At 34.8% G+C, this 27,854-nt stretch overlaps 1 protein-coding gene across 27 annotated transcripts in view; it reads left to right on the top strand.

The window, feature by feature from the left end:
- CEP152 (centrosomal protein 152) overlaps positions 1–27,854 on the top strand; it is a 147,037-nt gene that overhangs the window by 33,903 nt on the left and 85,280 nt on the right. For 25 of the 27 annotated variants that reach the window (XM_054531439.1, XM_054531438.2, XM_054531441.2 and 22 more), the window contains 9 exons: positions 4,290–4,494; positions 7,917–8,042; positions 8,667–8,776; positions 9,528–9,656; positions 9,799–9,931; positions 13,972–14,253; positions 16,385–16,516; positions 20,189–20,839; positions 24,262–24,382. In XM_054531439.1, coding sequence (XP_054387414.1) covers positions 4,290–4,494; positions 7,917–8,042; positions 8,667–8,776; positions 9,528–9,656; positions 9,799–9,931; positions 13,972–14,253; positions 16,385–16,516; positions 20,189–20,839; positions 24,262–24,382 — 1,889 coding nt within the window. The remainder of the gene's footprint in view (positions 1–4,289; positions 4,495–7,916; positions 8,043–8,666; positions 8,777–9,527; positions 9,657–9,798; positions 9,932–13,971; positions 14,254–16,384; positions 16,517–20,188; positions 20,840–24,261; positions 24,383–27,854) is intronic. The other 2 variants (XM_063716652.1, XM_063716648.1) reach the window with 1 other exon arrangement.

The following is a 27,854-nucleotide window of genomic DNA, read 5'->3' as shown; positions in this document are numbered from 1 at the left end:
TTTTCTCATGGGTTTTGTGGAGAAAGACCACAGAGACTTTCATCACCTCATCTTAAGGGCAGATACTGTCAACTGTTTATTTCTTTCCAAAAGTAACTTAATCCTCCAATATGAAAAAATTAGAAAATATGGACTAAAAAAGAAGAAAATATAAATCACCAATAATCTCACCTTACTTCCCATGAAGAAAACCACTATAATATTTCAGTATAAAACTTCCACATCACCTGTTTTGTATGTTTCTAAAATATAAAATAATATTGATAATATTTCTTTATAATGTCATTTTACTAGTATATTCTGAAATCTTTGAATATCAGTGAATATTTTTATATATTACTTTTAGTGACTATGTAGATGAATGAACCAGTTTAGCTACTAAATCGCTGTTTAAAAGTTTTACTATAAATAATGCAATATCATTGTTATAAGCATCCTTGTAGTCAAGTCTTTATTTACATCTTTGATTACTTCCTAAAGAAGTGGAATAATTGTCTTGCTAAAGGGTGTGCACTTATTTGAGGGTTTTGATGCATATTACTAAACATCCCTAAAGTTTACATTATTACCCACGTCCTGAGGCTGTCCCTATTTTTTGGTAACCTAGCCAGTATTGAGAGTTATCACTTTTCCTGTTTATAATTTTTATATGGTTAGATCTGTCACTGTTTTCATTTATGGTTTCTTGATATTTAAAAATAAGGTATTTCTCTAGGACTTTCTATAGTTTTATTTTGCTTTTTAAATCTTTCAAATTGTGAAATATACCATATAAAGAACATGGAACATAAATATATAGCTTAATGAATTCTTTGAAAGTGAATATTTGTGGGACCACCACCCAGGTCAAGAAGTAAATATTGCCACGAGCTGCCCATATTCTTTCTTATTGTAATCTTGAGGCTAACTACTATCTTATCTATTAGGGCAATCATTTTCTGTTTTTTTCTCTTAGCTTTTTAATACCCAGTTATTCACACCTAAGCACTACAGATTATTAGATTTGCCTTCATATAAACAAAACTCATACATTAGGTGTTTGGGTTTTCTTTTTCTTTTTTTTTTTTACTGTTTTATTGAGATATTATTGCACATACCATAAAAGCCACCCACTTAAAGAATACAGCTCAGTGGTTTTACGTATATTCACAGAACTGTGCAGTCATCACCACACCTAATTTTAGAGCATTTCAACATCCCCCCAAAGAAACTCCATGCCTATTACCAGTCATTCCCATTACCTCTTCCTGCCTCCACAGCTCCAGACAACTAATCTACTAATCTGCTTCCTGTCTCTATGGATTTGACTGCTCTGTGCATTTCATATAAATAGAATCGTACAATATGATCTTCTGTGAATTTTCTTTACCATTTCTTCTCAAGCATGTCTGCTGCTGACAGTCTGTTTCCTGTTATGAAAATATCCTTATATTTGTTTATTATACAATTCCTGACCAATTGTTCTTCTATTTCAGCACATTAAAGCTATGTTGGTCCACTCTTTCTGGACTCAATGGTTTCTGTGAAGAAATTCATTGTTATTTGAATTAGTGTTTCTGTCAGTAATGTGTAGTTTTTTCTCTTGCTGCTTTAAGAATTTTTTTCTTTATATTTAGTTTTTGGTACTTTGATTATGATATGTTTAGGTGTGTTTTTATTTTAGTTTATCTCATTTTGGGTTCTCTGAGCTTCTTGAATATATAAATTTATTATGTCTTTCACCAAATTTGTGAAAATGTCAACCATTAATCTCCTTAAATACCTTTTCTGTCTCTGTGTCTTTGTTCTCTCCTTTTGGGTCTCCAGTTACATGTATGTTAGATTTTTTGATATTATACTACAGTTTCTTGAGGCTCTGTTCATTTTTTTCTATAGTTTTTCCCTTTTTATTTTGCATAATTGCTACTGGACTATTTTCAAGTTCACTCCTTTTTTTCTTGTCCTCTATACTCTATTGAGCCTATCTAGTGAAGGTTTTGTGTTTTTTTTTTTAACTTTTGTTTACTTAACAACATTTCTATTTTCTTCTTGTATCACTTTTCTTTCTCTGTTAAGAATTCCTGTTTTTTCATTGACTTAAGGTATCTTTACTTCATAAAGCAGAGATATAATAGCTACTTTAAACTTATAAAACTCTTTTAGTGACAGTTCCAGCATTTGGATCATTTGTTGATTCTCTTTTAAGAATTGGCCACATTTTTCTGGTTAGTTGCATGTCAAGTAATTTTAGATTATATACTAGACATTGTGAATTTGTATGAGTGTTTTAAATCTCAGTTCGGTTCTCCAAGCCTTTGCCACATTGCTTTGAATCCAACCTGTGTATGCATCCCTTGGGGGTTAGTCATTGTGAGACTTGAATGTGTGGTTTAAATTTCTGTTAAGTTTTTAAAATCTTTGATATGCTGGTTTGAGGGTTGCCCTGTACATGCATAGTTCAGGGCTTAGACTGAGGCTTGTACAAATTTATACACAGAATTCAGGATTCCTTTCTCTGGTTCTCTTCTCTCCGGGAGTCTTCCTACACTCTCTCTTTATCACTGGGTTTCAGCAATCTGACATTGGTGTAATGTATGCTGGTTTTCTTTGTGTTTCTTCTGCTTGAGATTCACCAAACTTCTGGGTTTTGTTGGGTTTTCATTTTCATCAAATTAGGAAAAATTTGGCCATTTTTTTTTTTAAATATGTTTTCCATCCCTCTTCTCTTCTGGGACTTCAGTTACACATGTTGGAAAATGTAATATGTTCTGGGTATTTCTGTTTTAGTCTTTTTTCTCTTTGTTTTTAATTTTATAGTTTTATTGCTATATCTATATGTTCACTGATCTTTTCTTCTACAGTTTTAAATATGCTATTAACCCCATCCAGTATATTTTACATTTCAGATATTATAATTTTTTCTATAAGTTTAATTTGGGTCTTTTCTGTATCTTCCATTTTCTTCCACATGTTCATATCTTCCTTAACCTTCCAGAACATATGAAATATATTAATTCTATTGTCTGTGTCATTGATGGGTTAGTTTCTATTGATTGGTTTTTCTCCTGGTATGGTTCATGTTTTTTTCCTACTTCTTTGTATGCCTGATAAATTTTGATTGAATGCTAGACATTTTGAATTTTGTTTTGGATGCCGGATATTACTATATTTTTAAAAATACTGTTTAACTTTTTCTGTGACACACAAGTTACTTGGAATCAGTTTGATCCTTTCAAGGCTTTCTTTATAGGCTTTACTACATCAGGTTTAGAAAAGGCTTTAATCTGGGGCTAATTTAACCCCACTACTAAGGTATTATTTGATGCCTTTTAAATTAGGAAGTCTTTGCATTATGGCTCATTGAAACACAACATACTCCCAGCCTTATTCATTTCCTGTGTTTTTTTCCCTAGCCACACATACATAACAGATCTCCAGAGCTCTTTTTCTGTGCAGCTTCTTTTTCCCCAGTATTTCTTCCCTTCATATTCTAGCCACTCTGGCCTCCCCAAACTCTGAATTCTTTCTCTGAAACTCAGTGAGATTACTGGGCTCTGTTTGGGTTTCACCTCCCTGTGCTATGGCGTGGACACTCTCCAGGCAGAAAGCTGGGGTAATCTTAGAGCTCACCTTGTTTGTTTTCCTTTTCTCAGGAATCCCGGGCCTGTGCTGCCTGTTGTCTAGTGATTGAAAATTATTATTTTATTTTCTTTATTTGGTTTGCTAGTTTTTAAGGAGGAAGATAAAGTTAGTCTTGTTAATTCATTATGGCAAGGAAGCAGATAATCTCTCAATCTTTAAATCTATTGAAACTAAAATTGGGTTTAAAATTAGCATGGTTTTATTTTTGTGTTTTTCTAGTTACTCAGATAGTCACCCAGACTTGTGTTTTAGTAAGTTGAAAAAAATAACAGAAATTGTTGGTTAGGATGGCTAGTGTTTATATTCTTTTCTTCCTTAATATTTATGTTGTTTCTGTTAGAGTCATAAAGGGCATGTATATACAGCATGCAGTTTTCCAATAACACAAATGTAAATTATGTCAAAGTTCCCATTTCTAAGCTACTTACAGTGAGCAGCAGGACTAAGCTTGAGAAGGCTCTTCCTGTGAATAAACGTATTTCTGTATATAGAGACATGGCAAAGGTGATAATCCTTGTGTATGACAACATTTAAAATTGTTTTGAAATACTAGTATATAATTGTATAGGTTACAAAACATGTTCACCACTGTGGTCAGTGCTTTTAGGGAATAGCCATGTCTGATTTATTACTTGATTTAATGTTAAAAATCACAATTTCTCCATTAGCATTGTACAACAAGAAGATCCAAATGAAGAGCTTTCAAAAGATGAGTTCATTCTGAAGTTAAAGGCAGAAGTACAGCGTTTGCTGGGTAGCAACTCAATGAAGCGTCGTCTGGTGTCTCAGTTACAAAATGACCTCAAAGACTGTCATAAGAAAATTGAAGATCTCCACCAAGTGAAGAAGGATGAAAAAAGCATTGAGGTTGAGGTCTGTAAAGCCTATAGAGTTAAAAAATCATTTTTAAAAGGCTCAATAAAGAAAACTTTTACACTTTTTTTTTTTTTTTTTTTTTTGAGACAGAGCCTCACTCTGTCTCCCAGGCTGGAGGGCAGTGGTGGAAACATGGCTCCCTGTAGCCTCGACCTCCCATGCTAAAGCAATGCTCCCACCTCAGCCTCCTGAGTAGCTGGGACCACAGGCACACGCCACTATGCCTGGCTAATTTTTAAATTTTTTGTAGAGACAGGTTCCCGCAATGTTGCCCAGGCTGGTCTCAAACTCCTGGGCTCAAGCGATCCTCCCACCTCAACTTCTCAAGGTGTTGGATTACAGGTGTGAATCACCACATCCAGCCCTTTTACACTTTTTTAAATTAATAAACCTTTGGCTTTCAGGAGTTTATTTGACATTTTTAGAAGTAAAGTTTAAAGAAGGAAATACCATTTTTAAAGGGATACTGACAGTCCCCGACTTAGGATGGTTTGAATTACAATTTTTAGACTTTACAGTGGTGGAAAAGTTATATGCATTCAGTAGAAGCCATATTTCAAGTACCTGTAAAACAGTTCTGTTTTTCACTTTCAGTACAGTGTTCAATAAATTTCATGAGATATTCAACAGTTTATTATAAAAGAAGCTTTGCATTAGATGACTTTGCCCAACTGTCGGCTATTGTAAGTGTTCTGAACACATTTAAGGTAGGCCAGGCTAAGCTATGGTTTTAATAGGTTAGATGCATTAAATGCATTTTTGACTTAATGATATTTTCAACTTATAATGGTTTTATTAGGCGATAAACCCATTGTAAGTTGAAAAGCATCTGTATGTTTTTTCTGGTTACTCTTGGCACCTAGTAAATGAGATACCAATTAGGTAAAATTCCTTTACCATAAATACAAGGAAGTGTTCTCTGTAACAAGGAATCTGCATTTCTTTAAGATTGGTTTTTACCAACAGTGCTCTAAAATCTAGTTAAAATAAATCCTCCATAGAAATCCTTTAGTATTTTCTATGAGATTTTCCGGGCCCATGTTCTTACAACAAAAGTCATTCTATATGAGGACGTTAATTATATAGTGATGATGGTACAGATATTATATAGTGGTGGTGGTACAGATGGGAAAGGCACAAAATCTGGTTATGTCAGTCATTGAAATCCACCTCTGTATTCTTCAGTTTGGAAAATGAAGCTGGAGCACTTTGTGACACTTTTGACTTTACAGAGCCAATTTCAGACAAATTGAAACTAAACACATGACTAATAAGTAAGTCAAAGATATTTCTGTAAGATCATGCTATCACAGAGATCTTTAGGGCTGCTCTCCTTTATAGATCCTTTTTTTTACCCTTCCATATTTCACAAATCATCAGCCATCTATACTCCCAATAGAAAATAATATATAAAACACCTAATAACTAAGAAAAGGAAAAGAAGAGGGAAAAGGAATGTGGGTAGTGTACTCCTTTTCCTCCTGGGTGGAGATAATTGTTTACTTCCTTCTTTAGTACTGTTTTATCTCCTATTCTTTTAAACTAGGAGTTGTGTTCATTAGAACAGTTCTGCTAAGGTATGTATAATGTTCTTTGCTAATTATTGTGGAATTTTAATTGTGGCTAATTTATATTTTGGAAAAACAGTGTTTTTGCTATCAAAATCGTTTCCAGCCTGATTCTCTCTCCTGAGTAACTACATTTGATGACTAAAACATAGATTTTAATATTAACAACAAATGAGAGAGACTCCTCCCTGCCCTGCCCCCTGCACATTTAACATCTTTAAATCAAGCTGTTTTCATCGTTGCCCTACATTTCTTTAAAAGGATGGGAATGAAAGCTTGTTTCTCAATTTGTATTAAGACATTAGAGTTTATTAGTTTAAGCATTTTGGTGGGAGTGCTCTAAGATTTAGGATACTAGAAACCTGATTTTGAGTCTGAACCTTAGCTCAGATATCTTGGTGCTTTCTTTGTTCTGTATTAAAGTTGCTAATGGCATTTGCTATACAGATACACTTTATCATGTGTAGCAGTCGATAGTGGTCATGCATTGCGTTGTTTTTTAGCCTTTCCATTTCCCTCTGTAGTCTAGTTGATCACTAGATCGAAGGAATAACTATCTCATCTTTGAGTATTCTTTTTGTCCAGCTACTCTGTTGCCATAGTGAATTCTCGGTAGTCTATATCTAAACTCTGATTTTTCTCAAAGTTACTTCAGCTGTGGGCTCAAGTGATCTGCCCACCTTCACCTCCCAAAGTGCTCGGATTACAGGGATGAGCCACTGTGTTGTGGCAAAGAGCTCAGAGTCCAGGTACACAACAAGTGAAATGGAGTAGATGTATTTTTAAAATCTTTGTAACCCCCATCAATGCATAAAAAGAAAAGTAGATAAGGAAAACACTCAGAGGAAAATATGCAAAGTTATATAAACAGATAAATCTGGGAAGATGGAAAAACAAATGAACAATGAAGGTATATAAGAGGTTCCACTTTGGTGGTGGACACAAACAAGAAACACACATGAAAGCGATTGTTAGATATTCTTTTCCCATCAAAGATAATTATTTAAAGATAATCACTGCCATTGGATGCAAAGAGAGATGGGCAGACCCATGTACTACCTGACAGTATACATTTGGATGGCATTTCTGGAAAGCAATTCGCCAAAGTCTATCATGAGTCTTAAAAATTGTGTGTATTGAATAAAATATATGTCCATGAGTGAATGCTGACATAAATGAATACATACAGAAATAGGATAAATGCTTGATCTTAGTAGGAGAACATATGATGAGAAATAGGATATTTGCATTGTCTCAAAGTATCCTATAAGATACTTATCATTTATTATAAAACAAAAAACAGTAAGTTTGCAATGGAGATGACAGATCCCACCTTCAACTGATTATTACCAGTGGTGAGACATAGTGATATTATGTGTCTCCTGCAAAGAGCACATATCAGTTCTTGACATGCATGCCAAAGATGCATAACCTGATTTTAATAAACCTAAAAACTCCAAATTGAGGAACTTCCTACAAAATAACGGGTTAGTATTCTTAGAAAACATCATGGGTTTGAAAGACTGAAAAGCTGTCCTAGATTGGAGGAGACTAATGAAACATGACAACTAAATGCCACTCAGAATCATGGATTTGATCTTGGACCAGAAAACAGACATTTGGGGCAAATTGGAGACATTTGTATAAGGTCTGTAGATTACTTGATAGTATTGCATCTGTGTTAATTTACTAGTTTTGATCATTGTGCTGCAGTTATGTTGGGGGAAGATGAGTAAAAGCTATATGGAGATTATTTGTACCGTTTGCAATTTTTTTAAAGTATGGGATTATTTCAAAGTGAAACTTAGAATTTTTTAAAACTTGAAAAACTTTTGACTATTTAATATTCAGACTAAAACAGATACCTCAGAAAAACCAAAGAATCAATTATGGCCTGAGTCTTCTACTTCTGATATTGTCAGAGATGATATTCTGCTGCTTAAAAATGAAATTCAAGTTTTACAACAACAAAATCAGGTGATTAAAAATATTTTTTATATTTTATGAGAATTTTTATTTCCTCATTAAATACAAAGGATATAATAGAGTTTTTGCAAATAAAGAGGCAATGTGAGTTAGTAGACAAGTATATTAGTAGGTGATTCTGAGTTCCAGTTACTTCCCTTTGCTAGTGAACTGTTGGTTAGTAGTTTCATTGGAAGGTAAGTTAGTGTAGTTCCAGTTCTCTTTCTCTATTGTAGCATGGCTGACAGAGGTATTCTTTCCTCCTTAGCCAGCTCTTGACCCAGAAGTAAAACTTTGCTTATTTAGATGGTTGCTGAAGATTATTGAATTCTGAGACTTATTTTAAGGCATCAGCTAGCCAATACTTCTCTGGTTAAATATTTTCATTTTATATATTTCAAAGTAAATACAAAATTTAAACGTTTAGTCCTGTCAGAAAGCTACTTGTTAAATAACTGAATCTGTGTTCTTATCAAAGCGTGAAGAGACTTTTTTGTTTGCAGAATTGTAAAAATAATGTCAAATACTGTTATAGGAGAGAGAGAAAGCATAGAAAATATTTTTAAAAAGATAAAATTAATCAGTGAAAATGATGTTTATTTTCTCTAAGTACTAAGTATATTCTTTTGTGTCTAGGAACTTAAAGAAACTGAAGAAAAACTGAGAAATACAAATCAAGACTTATGTAATCAAATGAGACAAATGGTACAAGATTTTGACCATGACAGACAAGAAGCTGTGGATAGGTAAGGTCTACATAGATGCCTGACGACTGTCTCCTGGGTACCCTTCCCGTCTAAGTCCCTGCCCTTCCCTGTGACAAAAAGATTCAAAATGAGTGAATTCTACCCTGTTGAGATCTTGGATTGGCAGAGATGAGTCCCTGGCTTCTCAAATTAGAATTTGGAACACATTTTCCATAGAGACAGTGTTATGTAGTGGGTTGGGTTCTATAGTATCATTGAAACTGTAGTTCACTGAAATATTATAGCTTAATTTTTTTTTAAAGACTCGTCTGGGAAACTATTCTTTATAAATAAAAAAGTCTGTGAGAGGGAATATGTCTTCCAAATACCAAATCATAAACTTGGAAACAGACTTCTGGAACATAACTTACTTGTGAGTTGGGGACTGCTAGTATTTGTGTTTAATATAGATGACTTGAAATTTTGGAGCCACACCCTCAATTATTGCCATTAATTTTTTATAAACAGAAGTCCTCAACATAGATTACTGTCTCTGTTTGAAGGACTGGGGCAGTCTCACATCCAAGTTTCTAATTGTTCTCTAGAAACATTTGAAGAAAGAAAATTTTGAAGATTCTCATAAGATTGTTGGCTGTTAATTAATTATTACCACTTTCGGTTGGGGAAAAGTAATCTGACCTCAATTATAATTTGCATTAGAGGGAAGAGGTGAGGAGGCACGAAGGAAGCCGATTCATTTTGGTGTTTGTAGTGAGACTGGGAATTGCCTTTGATTCCGCTCTGTTTCCAGGTGTGAGAGGACTTATCAGCAGCACCATGAAGCCATGAAAACTCAAATACGTGAAAGCCTATTAGCGAAGCATGCTTTGGAGAAGCAGCAGCTCTTTGAGGCTTATGAGAGAACTCATTTGCAACTGAGGTGAGAATAAAGAGTTTAGCTGCCTTTTAAGCTGTAGAGACTACATTCCCCTATTCCGTAATTTAGAGGAAAATTGTTTGTTATGCAGCTCTTGTATTTTTTTGTGGTTAAATCATTTAGTTGCTGGTTTTGTGTATCCAAGGTCTGAGTTGGATAAGTTGAATAAGGAGATGACTGCTGTGCAGGAATGTTACCTAGAAGTGTGCAGAGAGAAGGATAATCTAGAATCGACTCTCAGGAAGACCATTGAAAAGGAGCAACAGACTCAGGAGAAGGTACAGTACAAGTTTATGTTGTATCGACATCCTTTCACTCTTTAAGCCTCAGTATTATCATTTAAACGAATACACTTGTTCTAGAGAAGTGAATAAGGAAGGTATTCATAGGTTCTCTTTGCTTTTGGCTGTATCACAGTCATATAGCTCACAAATAAAATACAGTAAATACTGAAATGATTATTAAAACCTTAGTGTACAATGGCATATAGATAGGAGAAAGTGAATTTTTTTTTCTTGCAGATTTATTCTAAAGGGCAGAAAAAAAAAAAAAAGGATCAGTGTCACTTTAAATCTGAAAATCACAGATCCTCATTTTCAGTGTTGACTGTTCAGGAAACCCTATGTAGTCCTGTGAGCACTGCACAGAGCATTCCTTCAGAGCCCTTTTTCTTGGATCCATTTCTTTCTCACTACCTCATTGTCATTTTATTCTTCTGGGGAGAAGAGTAGGAATTTGAATGTTGGTCTCATGATAGGGAAAGTGATGATATGGAGGATATGGACAGCAAGGTCAGCATCTTCGTATGACCTCCTTCAGGGAAGCTGGAGGGGCTAGAGTAGATTCTCCAACTCTGCCTGATTCTTCTGAGTCACCCTTGGTGAGTGTCCAGGAGTAAAATCACATGTAAACAGTCACACCTCTTTTCTTCCCCGTCCTGTCCCAGCGCCTTAACAGGCCTGACTGTCCTTCACACTTTGGACCAGCAGCAAACCACAGTTTGAAAGCTGTCTGCCTCAAGATTAGAAAATATTTTTAAATGCTTCAATAAATGTTCTATACAGAGGTTTTTGAATAAGTTATGTTAAAGCAAGCTATTACTACCACACACTTAAAAAGAATAGTAAAGAGCAGGCAAGGAATTCAGTTCATTCAATATCTTGATTATTGTTGAATAGATTAATATGGTGAAAAACGTGCCATGTATACATATCATCTAGTGGAAAAAGAACTTCTAAAGGGAGCTGTTTTAGGTAGGGATGGCAGTATAAAAGTGAGACAGGATCTTATATTTCCTTGAAATTGAGGACTTAGCTTTCAGTAATGTTTTAAAAATTAAAATAGGGAAATCACTAGTGTGATTCTTTTATATGTATAAAAATTGGCAAGAACATAAGAGGAATTTTCTCAAAGAGATCATTTCAGGAATATTTTCTGATACTTTTACTAGAATCAATTTGACTATAAAATTTGATCTCATATAATGGGTCAGTTACAATTAATATCTGCTACTGACTGATATTTTGGCTCATGAGTGTTTGTACACAAGTCCAAGAAGAAAAGTTAAACTGCTATTTGATCCTTCAAAAACAAATTTAGAGGTTAAATTTTGCACGTGTATCCCAAAATTTAAAGTATAATTTAAAAAAACTTTTCATTGTTATACAGTAAAATTGACTTCCTCCCACCACTGGGCTTATAGTTCTATAAACCTTTAACACATTTATAGGTTTATCAGGATACAGAACAGTTTTATCACCCTAAAACGCTCCCTTTTGCTATCCTTTTGTGGTTACACTCCTCCCCCAAGCCCACCCCTCACTTAAAGGGCCAGTGTACTTAAAGCATTAGAAGTTTAATTTCTTCCCTCTCTGGGAATTCATTAGTTTTTTACTATAGAATTATATAAGCTCTTAGTAGTATAAGCCAGTCAGAACTGAAACATCTTTATATTTAGGAGACTATTTAATCTTCTCACATTCTTCAGAGGCAGGCAAAAATACACCTTTTTTTTTTTTTTAAAGGAGATGTTTCACATACATGGGAGAATCTTACTAAACTCTAGAACAAGTGAGGGCACTTTTGGGGTAGCTCTTCCATGCAGGACATAAGCCATTTTACTGCAGCTTAGCTTTAGGTAGGGAACTTAACCTGGATACAGAATATATGAGTCAGGTAACAATAAGAGTTAAAGGGTGTTTTTTTATGTTTCATGCGTTGTTTTCTGAAACACTTGCTGAGTCAGGTTGCAGGTTAAATAGGAGCTCAATTCCAAGTTTCAAAGCTTTTAGTAGCACACAGAACTTTCCTCACATGTTAACCTGGCTCATTGAGAGAAAGGGGGAAAAAGTCACGTACACAGAATCCTTCAGGTTGGGTAGTAATCAGTGAAGGCTATGAATTTGCAGACAAGGCAAAGATGGTCAACATTCCCATTCCTGATGCCATTTCTGTACACATTAAGGCTTATTTATACAATTGTAATATGAGTCAGGTATGTGCATTTTAGAAGTTAGAGGGATTTTTTTTGCTATCCAAGCCATGCACAACAAGTTCATATGTTTTAACTTGGAGACTGTTAGTGTTGTAGAGAGATATTTATTTGAATTTTGTTTAAAGAGACAGCTGTAAGCAAACTGCAGGTGGACCTTGAAAAAAAGTACCAAGATACACTTATGATGCAAAAGAGCAAGTGGCTGAAAGATCAAGAAACTGATATTAAACAGCAAGTTGAAAGTGAAGTGATCTTAGCCAAAGCACATTGGGATAAGGAACAGAAAGAGGTGTGGATTAAAATTTCTTTCTGGTCACCACATTTTTAAAATGTGGTACTAACTTCAGAGACAATTCTTCCTGAACCAGATACATAATTTTTATTTGCCAGGCACTTACATAATTGCCCATTTTACCTTTCGGAATTGAGCTATTAGCAGTTACCACACCCGTTTTATTTTTAGGAATTTAGCCACCTCTTGACTTTTCGACCCAACTCGGGATATAACAAGTTTTATGGGCACTTCTTTGATTCCTCAAAATGAAACCATGATCTGATTTCATATTGTGGAATGATTATAACTCTAGACTAATATTTATAACTAACAAATAAGCCATACCATGGATTAGAAACAAAGAAGTAATGGGCAGTCTCAGAAGCACATAATTTGTTACCTCTATTACTTAAATAGCAAATGAGATTAGGAAATGCTAATAGTTCCCTAGCAAGCTAGGGAACAAAGTATGATCCTAAAAGCTTATTTAGAAATGAAAACAAAAAAAAATTCTCAAGCTTATTTAAACTAAATTTTTTTTTTCCTTTTTTGAGACGGAGCCTCGCTCTGTCTCCAGGCTGGAGTGCAGTGGTGTGATCTCGGCTCACTGCAACCTCTGCCTCCCGGGTTCAAGCAATTCTCCTGCCTCAGCCTCCTGAGGAGCTGGGATTACAGGCAAGCGCCACCACACCCAGCTAATTTTTATATTTTTAGTAGAGATGGGGTTTTGCCATGTTGGCCAGGCTGATCTTGAACTCCTGACCTCAGGTGATCCGCCTGCCTCAGCCTCCCAAAGTGCTGGGAATACAGGCATGAGCCACTGCACCTGGCCTCAACTAGATTATTTTATCTACAAAATGGCTATTAATTGCTATTGATCTGGTAGCCAGGGAAACAGTTGGAGAACTTCAGATACCCAGGTGGTGAACAGAAAAAGGGAAAACCAAATTGTGCTGTTACATAGTTTTGCCTAAGACTGTGTTTAGCTCCACCTCACTGTACTGTTAAAGTGGAAAAATCATTAAGATGTTCTTCCAATAATACTGCCTCCCTTTTGAGTGTAGTCTACTTAGTAAAATTTAACATTATAACAAATAAGATTCTAATGTGTTCAAGTGAGTTAAACTATTTTTTAGATTGTTCAGGTTTTGGTTCGTTAATTAGATTTCCTCCATCCTTTGTGGAGAGCGTGGTGTTGATGGCAAAACACATTAACTGTAATTTTTTTTTTTTTTTAAATCCTGCCGTCTTTGTAGTGGCAATAGGAAAGATTCCAGAAGGTTGCATATTAAGAGCAAGATATCCTGACTTTACACAACATACTTAAATCTTTCATGTGATTTTTGTTGTATAGTTAAGTTCAAAGAGTAACTTTCAAGTTTTACTTGAGAGTGTATTTTAATTGACAAAATTTCTAAACCTTTTATAATTACTACAACAATATCTAGATGGTTTTCAAACACAGCTGTGGTTGTTTTTCTGGCTAGCCTTTAATTCTAGTTTTTACTTATTTGAAAATTTTTCTTCTGTGATTTTTCTTCTGAAAACAGATCAAAGAAAAACTCACTCAACAGCTTGAAAAGGAGTGGCAGTCTAAGCTGGATCAAACTATAAAGGCAATGAAAAAGAAGACCTCAGATTGTGGCAGCCAAACTGACCAAGTAACCACCAGTGATGTTATTTCCAAGAAAGAGATGGCAATCATGATAGAAGAGCAGAAGTGCACAATCCAGCAAAACTTAGAACAAGAGAAGGACATAGCCATCAAGGGGGCTATGAAGAAACTCGAAATTGAATTGGAACTCAAACATTGTGAAAATATTACCAAACAGGTAAAAGGCAGGTTTATTCTAGTAAATTTATTGGAACTGCCTGTCTCTTAATGAAAACTCATAAAATGCTATCATTGAACTCGTTCATAATTTATACTTTTAAGATTTTGTGCATTTCTAGGATAGAAAACCTGTCATGTTCCTAAATTTTTCTTCATAATATTTCTGTCATAAAGCTGTCACTCCTCGGTTTTTCTGTATATTCTTTCGGTTTACAAAATATTTGCTCCTTTGAGATTAGTCTAAGCATTAAGATGCCCAAGGTTAAAGAGGGTGCTTTTTACATCTGAATGAATCACAGTTTTAATTATGAATCTTTCATATCTAATTTTATAGAAAATATTCCACTAAGGTGGTTATAGATGAGTAAACCTAAGCGCATAAGGTATTTAACAACATTATGTTGAGCCTTGATGCAGTTGGATCTGCAGGCGTGCCCTTAAATGGAACTTTATCTATCATTCCCATCAGCTGCCCAAAAGTGGTGCCAATACCTTTCCTTTGAGGCACTCACAAAACTAGCTTTTAACTGACACAGTTACTTGATTTGAAAGAAATGTCATACTGAGAAAAGTACAGCCTATTGTGACAGAATAAAGATGAGTTATCTGTTATATCTCTCTTACCTATTACAGTGATTCTCAAAATTTTTGGTCCCAGGACTCCTTTACAATTTTAAAAAATTTAAAAATTGGGTACTCTAAAGAGCTTCTGTTTGTGTGGTTTATATTTACACTATTGGAAAATCTGAGAAATTTTTAAAAAACAAAAATACCCAAGCACACATTCCACTGGCTGTCAGAACAATGACATGATCACAGCATGCAGCTTTTGGAGAACTGTGCATGAGAGAACAGCAATAAAACAGATAGTGTCTTAATATTATTTTGGAAAAAGTTTTGACCTCACAGACTACCTGACAGGGTTTCTAGCCTCAAGAGTTCCTTGGACTTTGATACATCCGTTATGTAGTTATCATTTTAATTTTATTACTTATTATAAACTCTTAAACAAGATAGCACTCAATGTAAAGTTTTTGAAAATACACTGTACTTTTGATAAATACTTGAAATTCTGCTTATTTGTTACATTGTTCTACGTGATTTTACAGGGCACCCTTAAAGTCTGGAAATACAGGCAAATATATGTAATGGTGCCAAGGTTATCTTCAGTTAGTTTACCGAAATGTTTACTGAAGGGGGTTTCAAAAGAGTTAAGAAAACGTTCCACAGACAAAAAGTTGAGTTTAAAGGTGCTGCTTTGGTATTTATGAAATTATTAATCTTAAATAGCATAATACAGCAGAAAGGAAATGTTTCATAATAACTTTTTAAGTAGATAAATTTCTACAGGAGCTTTATCTTTTCCCCATTTGTTAACTCCTTGGAATTTGTACATAGATAGAGTTTACACATTGACATATTTAGCACTTTAACGAGAAATACAGCCTCTTATATCAACCCTGCTTTTGTGTTGTATGTACGTATATATACATATATCTGCATATCTGTGTATATTTTAAAATAAAGGAATAGGGTAAAATTATTTAACATAATCTTTTGGTAACTAGTGGCAGATTTACAACCAGATGACCCTCATAATTAATCAAGTCTTAATTTTTTCCCTTCAGAGGTATCACCCTCATTCTTTAGTATAAACTCATTCTCGACAGTAGGAAAGTTCACAGGTGTAGGGCTCTAAACTAGATCAGTGTATGTGTTCATGCACATGGGTAGAGCATGAGGAGTCAGGAAGGTGGTGGGTGTAGTGATTAGACAGCAGTTGGCACCAAGCAGCCCTCCAGGAGGCCTTCTCCTTTTTCCCAGGATAAATAGGAGTTGTTGGAAATGGTAATTGGTACCTCGTATGACACTTTCTAAGATAGTACTGATCATCAAACATTCACAGATTCCCACTTCCTCTGTGGCATTTGTATGGGATGCTATGGGAAGTTTACAACAAAAGGATTAGAATCCACTGTTTGGGATAGGTAGGGTACTTGAAGTCAGTTTGACTTTATTATGTAGTGATATACAGTATAAAATACTGAAATGATAATTGCTGTTTCAAAATGGGGTCTTTTTTAAGTTTTATACTCCCCTTTACCTCTTTCTTTTGCAATGTCCTACAGGTAGAAATAGCTGTGCAAAATGCTCGTCAGCGATGGCTGGGAGAACTACCAGAGCTGGCAGAGTATCAAGCACTTGTGAGGGCAGAACAGAAAAAGTGGGAAGAACAGCATGAGGTCTCTGTGAACAAAAGGGTAAGAGCTCTTCTGCAAAGACACTTCAGGAGGTCCTCTTGCCTGACCCCTTCTCTTATCTCCGTCCTTGGAATTTTTACCTACTCATAGAATTGTTGAAGGATAAACATGTTGATGCATGTTAAGCAATAGCTCAAAGCCTAGTAAGTGTTCTTGTCATCATCAAGTTGTTCTCAGAGAAGGAATGTATCTTCCTATGAGGATAACTTAGAAACTATTTAATAACTCCCATTCTTATCTTGCCCTATCTTTAGATGAAATTGAGAACAGGTATATATTTGTTTATTATTAGCTATACAATATCCTTTCACATGCTTCAAGATTGTTTTCTCTGTTGTGTTAGTAGTCTTGTAACATTCTTCTTGGTAAATAGCCAGTTCTCCTTTCCAGAAATGTCATGTTTCTTGACTGGAAAATACAGATATTATAACCATGTGTACTCTTCCAACTTAATTACTGGTTTAAACCAATTCTAATCAAAATGCCAACAAACTGAATGTATTTGAAGTTGACAAAATAATTCTATAAAATGTTTTTGGAAAAATAAAAGGACGACGTTTTTTAATGTTCTGGAAAAATTATAGTCAAGCCCTAACACATAATGGAATATATTGGAAAGCAACAACTCAGACTGTATTGAGTCACAAAAATAGAATTCAGTTTAATTCAGTGCAATACAGATTTCAGAGGTAGGCCCTACTATAAATAAAAGCTTAATAAATTGTTTTAAATTTATTAAATTTAAATTTAATGAGGAATGAGGAATTATTTCATAATAGTCTTATGATAGCCAGGTAACACTTTGGAAAAATTAAGTTTACCCAACGTGTATCACAATAAACTCTAGGTTAAGGAAGGAGTTAAACATTTTTAAATAAAAGTGTAGAAAAATTAAAAGAAAATTGAAGATTTCAGATCTGTACCATAATAACAACTCAATTTCGAGGCAACATATCCAATAGCAAAGATAAAGTAATAGGTTGAAATATGTTTTGTTTTTGTAGTAAAAAAGTAAAGGGAATAATAAAAATAAGAAAAATGGATAAAACATGATAAATTATTCTCTATACTTTTTAGTATGTCTGAAATATTTTAAAAGGAAATTTAAGAGGGAGAGAGAGAAGAAACAATATGATTGTGAGGATATGTGTCTCAGAGATCAGAAGTCAAGTAGAATAGTAAAGTTGAGTACAATATAGAAAATAAAACAGGCCAAGAGATCTTTTCATAAGAACATAGACGGCTGTATGTTTGTGAATGCAGACATATAGAAATGAGAGAAAAGTGTTTTTGTTGCTTCTCAAACTTCAGCAGGCCTGAGAATCACTTGCAGGGTTTGTTAAAGCATAGCTATCTGGGCTTTCCTCCTAGAGATAATGATATAGTAGGTCTGGAGGGTGTCCTGGGTATTTGCCTTTTTTTTTTTTTCCCCGAGATAGAGTCTCGCTGTGTTTCCCAGGCTGGAGTGCAGTGGCACAATCTCAGCTCACTGCAACCTCTGCCTCCTGGGTTCAAGTGATTCTCCTGCCTCTGCCTCCCAAGTAGCTGGGATTATAGGTGCCCGCTACCTCGCCCGGCTAATTTTTGTATTTTTAGTAGAGATGAGGTTTCACCATGTTGGCCAGGCTGGTCTTGAACTCCTGATCTCAGATGTTCTTGCCCACCTCGGCCTCCCAAAGTGCTGGGATTACAGGTGGGAGTCACCACACCTGGCTGGAATTTGCATTTCTAACAGGCTCCCAGCTGGTCTTTGGACTACACTTGGATGTAAGTAGCACTATTCCAGATAATTATGTCAGCCACAAACAATAATGTCAACATGTTGTGCATCCTTCCTCCAAACCAAAAGAGGTCCAGAAAGGGCCAGTTCCATAGCATTGGCTATAGAGTTATTTTAAGATTAGAGTGCTTAGTTGAGATCTGTGACAGTGTGAAGACAGTTTTTAGAATTCAGAAGTAGTTAAGTTGGTTCAGTGGTTCCCAAACTTTGCTGCACATTGGAATAACTTGAGGATCTTTAAAAAATACTGTTGCCTGGCCCCCTACCCTTAAACTTTGTTTTGTATGGGCCCTGGCCTGGGCATCAGGATTTTTAAAAGCTCCTCAGGTGATTCCAATGTGCAGCAAAGTTTGGGAACCACTGAGTTGATGAATGCTGTCAAATTCTCTTTGTAAAACTTCACATGAGAAAATGCACATTTTGGTAAGGTTGGGCAGGTCATAAAAATTCCGTGGAATCCATCACCTCTATCCAAGTCACCTGGGAATGACTTCCAGGCATCCATTGCAACATGACCTGTTTTCTCTAAAAACACTATTTAAACATGTTTCAAATCACTACTGAATTATTCTGCTGGTAGCAAAGGAATTTTGCAGTGAATTCTTTTGTAAAGCTCACCTTAGATACTGGGTTCCTTTAGCAGAAAATTTATTTAGTAGATACTCTATCCCATCATCCCAGCCATATATATAGTATTGATTAATGGTAACTACCATTGTCTAGGCCAAGCCTTTGGAGATGCCCATTTCTGTCTTTTGACACTATTGTGTCCTTGTGCCTTCTTTGAATTCAGTTAGGAATTCAGTCAGGAATATTAAAAGTGAAAGGGACTCAAGGCCATTATCTACTCTACTCCTTTATATGGGTGAAGATGTTAGTGCCAAAGAGATTAAGTGACTTTTGCAAGGCCATGCATCCAAAAGTAATAACTACATAACATTTATTGAGTTCTTATCATCTGCCAGGCTCTGGGCTAAGTACTTTAAATGGATTATGTCCTTATGTCATTTAATCCTAAAGGATGCTATCAAATTGGCATTGTAATTATCCCCATTTTATAGATGAGGAAATTGAGGCTCAAAGAAGTTGAGGAATGGGCCTTTAGTTCCTCAGCTGGTAAGTTAATTCCAGCAGTTTGTCTCCAAATTCTGTTCTGTTAAGCACCTGTGCTAGGCTTCCTCTGCAAATTGGTGTCAGGATTGGAGCTTAGGTTTTTTGATTTCACTATTAGTTTTTGGTTATGTACTACTATCTGTTTTTTTCTGTGATCCACTAGTTCTATTATTCTGTTATACAAACAAATTAGACTAATGAAAAATGACTTTTTCTGTTTGGTATTGTCCTTTAATGAACTGTTCTAGCCACTAAAAGTGCATTAAAATACAGTTACACTTATCAGCAAGTAATTATGCAGGTGTGTGCTATATTCCTAAGTAATAGTAAAAAATCCTTATGAGTCCGCTTTTGCTTTAGGTAAAAGATACTTAATTTGTTGGGGGCACAGATAAAATTTGAGATTGTATCTGTATTAAAAAAACTAATATGAAATTTTTTCTCACATTAGTTTTGGCTAATTATATAATTATATGTGTGAGTGTTTATGTGTCTATACATACACATAAACACATATTTATGTGTCTATACATACACATAAACACATATTTATGTGTCTATACATACACATAAACACATATTTATGTATATATTTTGACCAGTTTAAGTATAGTGTAAGTATAGTTTTTAGAATAATGTCTTATCTAAAATCACGTTTCCTTTTAATTTTGATTTTACATTTCCTAGCTTTAGAGGTTAACCCAAATAGTTACTTTAATTTTTTTGCGAAGGAGGAGAATCATAAAGACTTTTAAAATGCATGTTGTTATGCTCTTTAGATATCATTTGCTGTTTCTGAAGCTAAAGAGAAATGGAAGAGTGAGCTTGAAAATATGAAGAAAAATACACTTCCTGGAAAGGAATTGGAGGAGAAGATTCATTCTCTTCAGCGGGAACTCGAGTTAAAGAACGAAGAAGTCCCTGTGGTCATCAGGGCTGAGTTAGCTAAGGCTCGGAGTGAATGGAACAAAGAAAAGCAAGAAGAAATCCACAGAATCCAAGAACAAAATGAGCAAGATTACCGGCAATTTTTAGATGATCACCGAAATAAAATTAATGAGGTGCTTGCGGCAGCTAAAGAAGACTTTATGAAACAAAAAACTGAACTACTTCTTCAGAAGGAGACAGAATTACAAACTTGTCTAGACCAGAGTCGTAGAGAATGGACTATGCAGGAAGCCAGGCGGATCCAACTGGAAATCTATCAGTATGAGGAAGACATCCTGACTGTACTTGGGGTTCTTTTAAGTGATACCCAAAAGGAGCACATCAGTGATTCTGAGGATAAGCAGCTTTTGGAAATCATGTCGACTTGTTCTTCAAAATGGATGTCTGTGCAATATTTTGAAAAACTAAAGGGCTGCATACAGAAGGCATTTCAAGATACACTTCCTCTGCTTATAGAAAACACTGACCCAGAATGGAAAAAGGTATGTTCCTGAGAGTGAGAGAAGGTATTGAACACCAAGAATGATTATAGAAGTTGTATATAGTGTTTTTTCCTTTTTTCGTTTTAAATTTTAGTAGATGTAAGTCTTATGTTTTTGTTAGTGGTTTAAAAAACTTTCTGTAGCGAAATCCAAAGGTTTGCATGTTTTGTTGCCAAAAAACTTTACTACTTCATAGTGTCACAAATACAAGACAAGCTTTTAGCCTCTAAATATCTTTTTCCTAAAGAATATTTAGGACAAATACCTTAATGCATGCGGGGCCTAAAACCTAGATGACAGGTTGATAGGTGCAGCAAACCACCATGGCACATGTATACCTATGTAGTAAACCTTCACGTTCAGCACATGTATCCCAGAACTTAAAATAAAATAAAGAATATATGCTGTTCTTTCTAAGGGCCTGAGATTTCAGAAACTGAAATTTTTTTTTTCAAAATTCTGTTTTCTGGGCCTGACCACTTCATGAAATATGCATAATAAGAGTTTCTTAAAAGCTTGTAAAGAGTTTGGAAGCCTATTTATTGCCCTCAATAAATTTATGTCTCATTTAGGCAAAAAAATGCCAACCAAGTACAAAGAGTATTGATATAGAAACAAGCAAATAAATATGACTCACTCGCATAAAACTCTGAAGCCCAGTTTCTGGATGTACTATATATGTGCATATAGAATTAATTATATTCTCTTAGTTATATAAGTACTCTCTGAGACCAGCTTTTAATTTGTATGAAAGTTTCAATAAAACCAAAGTCTTGCTACCTTATGATCAAAGCAATTAGGTATGCATGAAAGATCCAGAATGATATTCTGAGCATGCTGATTAGCCAATTTCAACATTTGGAATTAGAGGCAGGAAAAAAAAAGCCAGTATTATAAAGTTTGTCTAATAGAGTTGAGACTTAAGAGTGAAGTTCCATCAAAATATTGTGATTAAAGAGTTTCAAGGCCAGGCTTGAGCATTTGGTATTAATACCTACTTGGGAGAGTTATAAACTAGAAAAAATAACCTTGAGTTTCAGTTCCATATTCGATGATAACTAGATTATTATATTGGGCAATCACATAGTTGCTCACTGGAAAAATAAAATACAAATCCCCGGCCTAATTCCTTGGGTTTGGGTAGGATATGCATGGCACAGCTTAGCCTTTCTGGGTCCTGCATTTGAAACAGTATAGAATTTTAGAGCCAGAAGGGACCTGAAAGATCAGCTCACTCCATCCTACTTCACCCCAGTTGATATTTTTATCCTTGACTTCACAAAGATGTTGCTACTGAGTAGTTGCCTTCAATGTAAAAATTACTGGGCAAGATCCCTTCCCATGAATACTGCTTCACACTTAATTGAGATTTTTTGGAGAAAATAATTAAAATAACTTGGAGAAAACGTAAAATTATAGCAGATTTGGAGATGAGAAATGATGGGAAAATCATGTTTACATGCTTTCGTTTGTAAGCATGTTTCGATTTTTATAACAGTTATAAAATCTGTTATAAAAATCAAGAAACTATGACACCTTTCTCCTACCATTAATATATACATATAAAATCAACCCTGGAGTCTTTTTACAGGGCTTATAATTGTGCAAGCAGTATAAGATCATCTGTGTGACTTAATGAGGCTCATAAGTCTATGGAGACAGAATCACATAATCTGGCTAAGAATTTAGATGTTTACGGCTTTTGTTGGGTGGGTCAGATTCCATTCCTGAGAAAAGGATGGCTTTGAAATGCCTAATCTGGAATTTGTCATAGAAGTAATACTTGACCTTCTGCCGTTTTCGAGCTATCTTCACTCAGGACCTTGAGGTAAAGCTATGATTATAGAGCAGTGATTTTAAATTTGTTACATAGGTGCTGTAAATGTGAGGAACTATAATTTATAATTTATTAAATCTCTAGTTTTAAAAATTGTTCATGGAAATTAAAACAAAAAATGGTTTATTAATATATAAAACCAAGTCCTCATTAAAATAACTGAGACAATCAAAAGTTTTTAAATGGAGAGGATGCAATGAATGAAAAATACAGCTTTCAAGAAAATGAATGCCTTATCAAAATATATTAATACAGTAGTTCATAACAGATAAATATCAAATGGAACAAAATTTTCAAGCAAACTTAAAGATGTGTGTTGTGTTGTTTGTGTTACCATCAAAGTCAAGTTAAAACTGAGACAAAAAGGTTGTTGTTTTTCTCCCTTTTCTGTCATCTTGACTTTTCTTCCCCAGTTTTGAGTAAAAACTGGAAACACTGACTGCATTTTGGTTCAGCTTTTCCTACTCCTTTTGGCCTCAAACCCATAGCTTCTTGATTGCCTCTTCTCTATAATTGCTAACCTCTGCTTCTGTTGGACATTGTAAGTAGGTTTTCTGACAGTCGATTAAATGGTTTCTCATAATCAAAATCAAGGCTTCTAGAATCAGGTATATATAATATGTTTTAAATAATCAATAAGACTACTTTCTCAGTACCACCTATTCTGTTCCTTTCCGATTTAGTAGTCATCTTAAATCTGAAAACATTACCATAAAAATCCATTGATTTGGCCGAGTGTGGTGGCTCATGCCTGTAATCCCAGTACTTTGGGAGGCCAAGGCGGGCGGATCACGAGGGCTGAGGCAGGAGAATCGCTTGAACTGGGAGGTGGAGGTTGCAGTGAGCTGAGATCGTGCCAATGCCCTTCAGCCTGGCCAACAGAGCAAGACTCCATCTCAAAACAAAAACCAAAAATGAAAAATCCAGTGATTTAGTAGCTGTATTGCTGTGACAAGGACTGGAACATAAAAACGTTCAATAAATATTAGTGAAGAAATGGTCTTGTGCAAGATGTTTAATTTAGCTAAGCCTCAGTTTCTGTCCTTAACTTTGGCATTCAGCTGGCCTTCCTTACAAAATTACTGTGTATGTTAAAGTATTTAGAATCATATGAAGTACTATATAAATTTAAAATGATTTTTAACTGTTATTTTCAATTCATGGGAGGCAGAGGGTTAGCATTATACTTGCTAATTAACTTGTTCCTTGCTGTAGTAAAAATGTTCTAAATTTTCAAGAACAATTCTGATTTTATATTGTCTTTCATGTGGTTTAATCACGTAAACTATTGAAAAATCTCAAATTCACATATATAATGTGCAAACCATATCTTCTGTCTGTCTCATAGCTGCCCACCAGTCGCCTGTCAGACAGTGTTCTAATTTGGAAAGTTTTATAGGAAGCTAGTTCCTAGTACAGTGACAGTACTTATGTAACACCCTAAGAAAAATATTGGCGATAGATAGTTCAGGCAAGATTTTTTTCAGGTAGTGTTTTCTCTTTGTATTTTTAATATTAGCACTTTAAATATAAAATTGTATAAAGATTTTTACTATGCATTAACTTTGAAGATACTTTATTTCAGAGAAATATGGCCGAGCTCTCTAAGGATTCTGCCTGCCGGGGCACTGGCCGAGGAGACCCTGGACCTGCTGCTGGACACCATGCTCAGCCCTTGGCCTTACAAGAAACAGAAGCAGAAGCTGGTAATTGGATTTTGTTCCCATCAGTCTTTGTAGCATCCATAATCACCCTTCTGAAGGGTCGCTTTGAGGATAAAAGGAGATCATAGATGTGAACAAATGTGTAATAATCGTCTGACTTAATGTCTCCTCTTCCTAGATTTCATTTTGTATTTAGAGAAGAGAGTTGATTAAGGCCCTTTTCTTCTATTTATGGTTTTCCCTCCATTCACAACTGATTCTTGTTACAAGGAGAATCATGAGAGTTTTAACAGAGAAGTCATCTTCTTATTCCCTGAAATCAAGGGTTTCACATCAGAGAATTGCCAAGTAATAGACTTTTTCATTCAAATTACTGAAACTAATTTCAATCACTTTTTAATGGAAATCTTTCTGAAATGTATTAAATGTTTTCTAATTGATTTGTGAGTTTTTCTGAGGGCATGGGCAGTGTTTTTAATCTCTTCCTTTCCAACGTATGGCAGAGTGATGAATTAATAGTATAACTTTTCCTTAATGACTTAGACTCTTCATCATGACAAAAGAATTCTTGTACTGTAGTACAGCCCCTTGTATTCAGAGCTTACTGAGGAGTATAGGACTTATATTGCCTATTCATGGAGATTCTTGAGCTAGAAATTTGCAAATCCTTTATTAGCTCCCATCCCTTTTAGCCTCTTGACCCTTTTCAGCCTGCTCCTTTCCTCCCCACACAAATACACAACAGCCTCTCTCTGCTGCTTATTTGCTGTTTCCAATGTAACCTGGAAAAGAACTAATAATTGCCAAGGCCAGTCATACCTACTAAGTAAATAACGTTAGTTGCCACACATTTCTAATTCAGAAGGCAATGTTAACAGAATCTTAGAGAATCTCTGCCTATACCATCTCTGCCTTTCTCATTGTTCACAAACCCTTTTCCCCTACTTCTAGGTTCTAGGTGGCTGAGAATATCTTACTGCCAATTCAGTGGATGATAATATTACCTTAATTTGTATTTTGCATCGTACTTTTTATGTCCTATTTGGAATAGCCTGAGAATTCTATCTTAATCTGTGAAATGAATGGGTAGAAACAAGTTTTGGATGTTATTTAGCTTTAGGAAGTCCTATAAATATAAAAGCAATTAGTTTTGGCCAAAGACAAATCAGACTATAAAAATATTTTTCTTTAGTCTTTTTTCCCTTAAAAACAAACACATTAATAAATTCATTAGAAAGGATTAAATAATACAAAACATGTATTAAGTGATAAAGTCCTTTAAAATCCTACCACCAGAGAGTACCACTGTTCGATGTTTGGTTATATTCTCCTAATATCTCATTATTATTTAAAGTACTTAAAACATTAATTATGAAATACTTAGTTCATTCAAAGAATATATGTATGCATCTGTAAGTTATGAAGCCTAGCAACCAGGAACCCATTATTCAGCTTAAGGCACAGAACATCACCAATGCTATTGACCACAGTTCTATGCCTGCAGCTTCTCCCCAGTCTGAGCTAACAAATATTCTGATTTTCAAAAATTACTGTCTTTTTTAATGTTTTAATTATGTGTACGTACCCTCAAAAAGTTGTTGCCTTTTTATGTTTTAACGTTATAAAAATGGTTTAATACTCACATTCTTTGTAACTTGCTTTTTTCCCATTTAACAGCATGCTACTAAGATTTGTCTGTGTTGATGCAATAGCTCTAGTTCATTCATTTTCATTGCTACATAGTATTTCAATGTATGAATATACTATGAGTTATCTGTTCTCTTAGTGGTATTTGCATGAGTTCCAATTTTACAACAGTATCCTAGATGAAAAATATAAATGCGATTTATGGTACCATTGTGATGTTTCATTAATCCTTTAATGCTCATTAACATAAATGGCACCACTTAAACTAAACTGTCAGGAGAGAGCTAAGAATAATTTTGCTGGATCAATGACTTTACAGTAACATTTTGGCCCCTGAGCCTGTGCTAACTTGTATTCCTGCTTTATTATATCACTTATATTAATAGTCTACTTTTTAATCATTTTTGTATATTTTAATTTTATAAATTTTATATATTACTAATGACAATGTCTGTTATTTATCGTGTACTTGCTCTGTGCCAGCTACTGTGCCAAACAGTTCTTATATATTTACGTCTTCTAAAAGTTTTAAATCATTTTTTAAACTTGGAAATAATTTCAAATGTATAGAAAAATAGCAAAAATAAGAATAGTTGCGAAGAACATTCATGTACCCTTTAATGAGATACACCTATTGTTAACATTTTACTCCATTTTATGCTCTTATGTATATATGTGTATGTGAATATTTCATTTTTTTATGAATCATTGGAGGGTAAGTTATATATACGTTGTGACTTTTATGGCTAAGTACTTCAGACTGTATTTTCCAGGAACAGGAATATTTTCTTGTTTAACCTTAGTACAGTAAATTTAACATTAAAGTATTGTATTAATCTACTGTTGTATTCTAATTTTGTCAATTGACCCAATAATGTCTTATAGCATTTTTTTTTCCCCTCCGGTACAGAGGTTTGTCTAGGATCAGCTGTTACATTTAGTTGTAATGTATCTTTAGCCTCCTTTAATCTAGAACATTTCCACAGCCTCTGTTTGTCTTTCATGACATTGACATTTTTGAGAAATATTCTCTGCTTCCACCTTCACTTTTTTTTAACAGAACTTTTCTCATTTGGGGTTTGTCTGGTGTTTCTTCATGGTTGATTCAGGTTGTGTTTTCTCAGCTGGAGCACTGCAAGGGTGATATGTTGTTACATCTAAAAATTGTGGTGTCCATGTGTCTTATTGGTGAGGTTACTTTTCATTACCTGGTGAAAATGTTGTCTAATTTCTTCACTATATAATTACTGTCTTTTTTTTTTTTCACCCTTGCAACTGATAAGCAATCTGTGGGAGACACTTTTTAAGACCATGCAAATATCTTCCCCTCATAAAAACCTTCTCTTATATTTGGCAACCATTGATGATTCTTGCTTGATCCAGTCTTTACTATGGTGGTTGTGAAATTATAATTCTTCCAACTTCCTCCCTCTATTTATCCCAGTTGGCACTAAGCATGTTGAATCAAGAATCCTTTCCTCTTATTTGTGTATTAATTTTATCTCTCTGTCCATTGATCCATCTACCTACCTACTTACCAACCCACCTACCTACCTACCATTCATAAAATTATTGGTATAAGTCATAAATTCCTATTTTTAATACTTTATAATTCATTACTATATTTCGTTAGTGCTCAAATTGTCCCAGATGCAGCTAGTGGAGCTCCTTCAAACTGGCCCCTATGTCCTTGTGACATGCCTGTATTTTTGAGTACTTTCTTACTTTCTGGCATAGGAAGATATTTCAGTCTTATTTTGTATATACCCTCTCCCAGTACTGGAGTCAGCCATTTCTTGAAGATCCTTGACTCTTTTTAGTAGGGAATGGTATTCAATACCAAGATGCAGAGCAATAGGTTTCATGA

Source organism: Pongo abelii, chromosome 16 (assembly GCF_028885655.2).
Source record: "Pongo abelii isolate AG06213 chromosome 16, NHGRI_mPonAbe1-v2.0_pri, whole genome shotgun sequence".
Lineage (NCBI taxonomy): Eukaryota > Metazoa > Chordata > Mammalia > Primates > Hominidae > Pongo > Pongo abelii.
The sequence above is the reverse complement of the archived record's forward strand: the minus strand, read 5'-3'. Positions and strand labels throughout refer to the sequence as shown.